The following is a 4981-nucleotide window of genomic DNA, read 5'->3' on the forward strand; positions in this document are numbered from 1 at the left end:
CCCGGAGCCGGCTCTTCTGCCGCCGCTCCTGGCCTCGCATCGCGTGTTTGTCTCGGCTTTTGGCCGTTCTACATAGAGTCGTAGAATGGAAGGGGGCTGAAGTGGATCTCTGAAGTTCATCTAGGTCCAGCCCCTGTGCTGCGGGAGGGGACTTCTCTCGCTACACCACACTGCTCAAGGCTCCATCCAGTGTGGCTTTAAGCACTGCCAGGTGTGGGGCATGGACAGCTTCTCTGGACAAGCTGTTCCAGTGTCTCGCCACCCTCACAAAAAAATAAAATTCTTCCTAATAGCTAACCTAAATTTCCTCTCTCAATTTATACCTGCTCCTCCCTGTCCTATCACTGCAGTTCCTGATGAAGAGTTTCTCTCTGGCTTCCCTGTAGGCCCCCTCCAGATACTGGAAGGCTTCTATGAGATCCCCACACAAGCTTTTCTTCTCTAAACTGAACAGCCGCAATGTTCTCAGCCTGTCTTCATAGAAAAGGTGCTCCAACTTTGTGGCCTCACCTCCAACAGCTCCATGGCCTGAAGTTGGGGTCACCAGAATTTACTCAGTTCCAGCAGCTGTGCTCTATATTCCAGTGCTCTGTGCTGTATCCAGCAACTAAGCCCCAGCACGCTCTGTCAGACATGGGCAGTGGGAAGGGTCAGCTCATAACTGACAGCTTTCATGTCTTCCCTCAGTTCACACCTCCCACATCCCCACAAAACCAGCTTCCTATGGATACCCATAGTGTTGTTCAGAAACCTGAGATGAGCACTGATGCATCCTTACCCCTGTTGCTAGTGTTTCCACTTGCTCATCCACATCCTGGGCCCAGAGCAGAGGAAGGCTGGCTTTCCAGAGCATTGAGGAAGTGAGCACCAAAATGAAGAGTTTCAGTGTTAGACCTGTGCCAGCCCTGAGACTGTGGCTTCACTGTGCCTGCAGAGCCAGACACTGCTTATCAGCAACAAAACTGGAGGAGCTGGGAGGAGCAAGTTATGGCTTTGGAAGCTGCTTTTCTAAGAATTGCCTGTTTGCTGGGCCTTGGCCAAGTAAAGAATGACACATCCAGAACGTCATGCTCCAGGTGTTCTGAGAAACAAAACCCTGTGTGCAGCAGTAGCCATTATGCACAAACTACTTCCTCTCCTGTGCTCACTTTGCCTTGTGGCAGCCCCTGAAGAAAGAGAGAACACACTTCTTTGAGAAAATGTAACACACAGGCTAGCAAAAGCACTTCCTTATGGACTCCCTCTTCCCTTTGGCAAGCTCCTCTCTTGTTAAGCAGTTCCCTCCTTGGGTGAGTGAATGCCTTTCATTTCATTAACTAACTTTGTCTGCTGACTCATGGAAAAGAAGATCAGCTTGTCTCCTTCCCTCCTAGTGCTTCTTTCCCCACCTCACATCTTGCTCCACTGTGCACCAACACAGGGACAGCATGCATCATCACAGACTGCATGGGAATCTCTGCTCCACTGCCTGGAGCTCCTTCTTCCCTTCCATCTTCACCGGCTGTGGGCTCTGCAGGGCATTTCTCTCACACATTCTCACTGTCTCACAGGTGCTGCTGCATGGTGTTTCTGAATCACAGAGGCATTACCAATATCACCAATGGGCTCAGCTTTGACCAGCAGCAGGGCCGTCTTGGAGTCAGCTGGAACTGGCTACTGTTGAGAGTTTTTTGCAGGACAATGGACACATGCAACATATGCACAATCCAGCCTTCATAGAAACTGATGCCTTTGAAGGACACGAATGCCCAAAAGAAGAAGAACACGCTCAGAATCAGATGGTTCAGGATGCAAAGGCAGGCAAGAAAACGGCGGCGAGACACATGAAGAAGAAAAACTAACAAAAATGAACTGAAATATTAAAATGTGTGTGTAGAAGGATTTAACCAGTCATGTGTTAGCTTGAGATGTGAACAATAGAGAACAGTATAAATACAGCTTGCTTTTTGCAATAAATCAGCTTCACTTGACCATTTTGATCATGGTGTGATGTCCTGTTACTGATCCTCCACAGACTACTACCACCATGGGGGCAGATTCTGGCATCTTCTCACATCAGGCAGCCCTGCAGCCCCCTTGCTATCAAAACTTTTCTATGTAAACCCAATCTGTTATACAACTGTTTATATAAGGAAGCTGTCTGGGATGTATGTGTCATTTTGAAAAAGCCCCTTTGGCTATTTCTTTTGGCATGTTTCTGGCTGTTCTGGATGGGATTGGGTAAGTAGATTGTTTAGAGGAGTAATCTTAACTGTAGTAAGGCTGACAAACTCAAGTGATGCATTTGAAATGTTTCTATATAGAACGGGGGATGGTGTGGCTAGATCGTCTCCCTCCATATCTTTGGGTGGAGCAACAATTGACATTTTTGTAGTTTTCTGAAGCAAGATGGCCTGCAACAAGATTGGCCAAATGACTTGCATCCCAAGAAAGAGCTCATCCAGCATGAAACCCTGGCAGCAACAGCAGTTTCCGGGTTATCTTGCTGTGGAAGCGTTTTCTTCCTTAGAATAAGCCTCTTGATGAACGGGGAGGTGAAACAGCACTGCTGATCTCACGCATCTCTGCAGGGATGTGCCTCAATTGTGCTGGGATGCCCAGCAGAGGGAGCCGTGTCCCTTCATGTCGCTGTCCTTGTGCTCTGATAGCCTGTCATCTCTATTTAGGAGATGAAAGATGAGAGGCACTGAACTGCCAAATCCTCGTTTGGTGGACACATCTTTTTCCACATTGAATAATTCCTGGTTGTTTTCTTTTCCACTTTAGCACCAAGAGAGTTGTGAGTGCCGTTTTAATTTTGCATTAGGACAGTGGAGATCAAGCTTCAACACTGCCAGCAACTGTCAGTAACACTGCCTGTAACAGAAGAGTTTGTTTCTGGTTTTAATTCCTAGTTTCAGGTTTTGTAAGACTTAATGCCCAGCAGAGCTTGGCTGTCATGGCTTGACTCACATGTAAAACTTTGACCTAATATCACACTGCCCACCATGGCTGAGGAAAGCAATCCACTGCTACATGTGCAATAGTTGCAGATTTTCTTGGTTCACAAAAATTTATCCCTCTGCCTTTGGAGCAATGGTGGGTGAGGGTGGACATCCAAAGGGTTTGAGAAAGACAACAGACCATTTCACATGGAAATTCTAGCAGCACATCTATGGACTGATGCCCAATGAAGTGCTGTTTGTTCAAAAACAAACAAAAAGATGATGTGACTTGTTGCAGGCAGCTAGAAATATTATTAAAAAAGGTCTTATTGAATATGGTTTAGGCCCTGCTACTCTAGTTAAGCTAGCAGTATCTTGTAAGTTCCCATGAGGAAAAGTCATAAGAATGAAGACAGTTAACACAACAACCTATTCTAATAAGAAAAATAAGTTTGCACCTGCATAAACAATAGATCTGTCCCATGAGAATCAGTGAAGAAAATATGTCAACAATCCAAGAATAGAGAGATTTGATGGAAAGGTAAAATGCCAGTTATTAACCAATTAATAGAGTGGCAAGAAAACACTAGTAGCCAACTGGAGTTGAACACAAGGTCTGTGACAACTGTATAAAAATGAATTATGTGAATAAAGAATTGGCTTTTTCTGCTTGAGGAAACTGAGTCCCGTCTGTTTATTAATGCAACACGACTTGACTGAATTTCAGTAATGCACCGAGCTCTAGTGAGGAGCAGCTGTATTTAAGGAGATAACACACAGCTCAAATGCTCCCTGCTGCTCAGTAGGGCTGCTCTTTCCCCTGTATCCTGTGTTGTGGGGAAGATTGGGGACAGCTGTGGGATGGAAGCTGTGTTGAGTCTGGATGAGGTCACAGTGGGTATGTGGTAGGGTTGGTGGGAATTCAGGGCTGTTCAGGGCTTTCTTTCAGTGTTAGTCTGTGAGAGCATCCTGCAGCGTGCGTATTCTGGGGAGAAAGGTTCAAATGTACTTGGCAGTGTTAGGATTACAGTTGGACTCAATGAATTTAAGTGCCTTTTGCGACCTAAGTAGCTATGAGCCTATGATAATTTTCCTTAGGTATTCCTATCTGTGCTTGGGTGGGTGCAGGGGGAAGGTGCCTTCCAAGGAAAAATGAAATGTTAAAGCAAACATGGGGCCCTTTGCCATTGCTGGCTATTGGCAGCATTGGACCATCCCCCTCAGCCATCTTCACCAAAAGTCTTAGAAGCAGGGCAGAGAGAGCACTACTTACTCTCTCCTAGACACTGGAACTGCAGAGCAGGGACAGCAGGTGCAGGACATGCAGGTGGGAGACAGGAGCACTTCAAAGACGTGGAGGAAATTGCAGATCTCTTCCATTGAAGAATGTAAATGCTCAAAATGACAACTTTGTGATCATACAGAAGATAAAGCTGACATTTCCGTTCTGTAGGTGTTAAGTACAGAGGCTGAACTCACTGGCTTGGGGTTTCATACATCTTTAATGTAACAGAGGTCACACAGAGGAAAAGCTACTTTAGGACTGTGCACTGCCACAGTAAGGACCTTACCTGTGACTTGGCATTGCAGCATAAGCTAAGGTAAATATTGCCAGCCTATATACACAAAAGTATGCCTGCTTCTTAAAAATACATGATATAAAGACAGTTTTTTGCACTTTTTCAGACACAGTGTTGGATTATGGAGCAGAATTTGACAGACCTGCTGGGCAGCATTGGCTCTGAGAACATATTGGTGAGTCACTCCCTACCGGGTTGCTCTCCTGCAAGCCGGGGCCAGCAGCACATCTTAGAGGTTCCATTTTTCCTATGGGACACAGTGGAGATAGTGGGCATTCAGAAGAAATCAGTGTGATTGTTGTTCTCTGGAAAGAAACAAAACGCAGGGTGAAAATATCTTTAGCTGATGACACTGTGCTTGTGGAAGAAGACTGTCCTTGAGGGCAGAGGTAGTGCTAGGAGTGTCCTATGCAGGACATCCTGACAGGGATGCTGCTATCCATCTTCTTTAATTGTTTGCTGTCACAAGTACTGCTC

General features: G+C 45.9%; 1 protein-coding gene across 1 annotated transcript in view; it reads left to right on the top strand.

The window, feature by feature from the left end:
* Nucleotides 1–4504: 4504 nt before the first annotated feature.
* LOC102044805 (C-C chemokine receptor type 8-like) overlaps nt 4505–4981 on the top strand; it is a 2102-nt gene continuing 1625 nt past the window's right edge. The window contains exons 1-2 of the mRNA XM_005423935.1: nt 4505–4525; nt 4611–4679. Coding sequence (XP_005423992.1) covers nt 4626–4679 — 54 coding nt within the window. The 5' untranslated portion in view covers nt 4505–4525; nt 4611–4625. The remainder of the gene's footprint in view (nt 4526–4610; nt 4680–4981) is intronic.

The sequence above is a fragment of the Geospiza fortis genome, unplaced genomic scaffold (assembly GCF_000277835.1).
Source record: "Geospiza fortis unplaced genomic scaffold, GeoFor_1.0 scaffold346, whole genome shotgun sequence".
NCBI classification, from domain to species: domain Eukaryota; kingdom Metazoa; phylum Chordata; class Aves; order Passeriformes; family Thraupidae; genus Geospiza; species Geospiza fortis.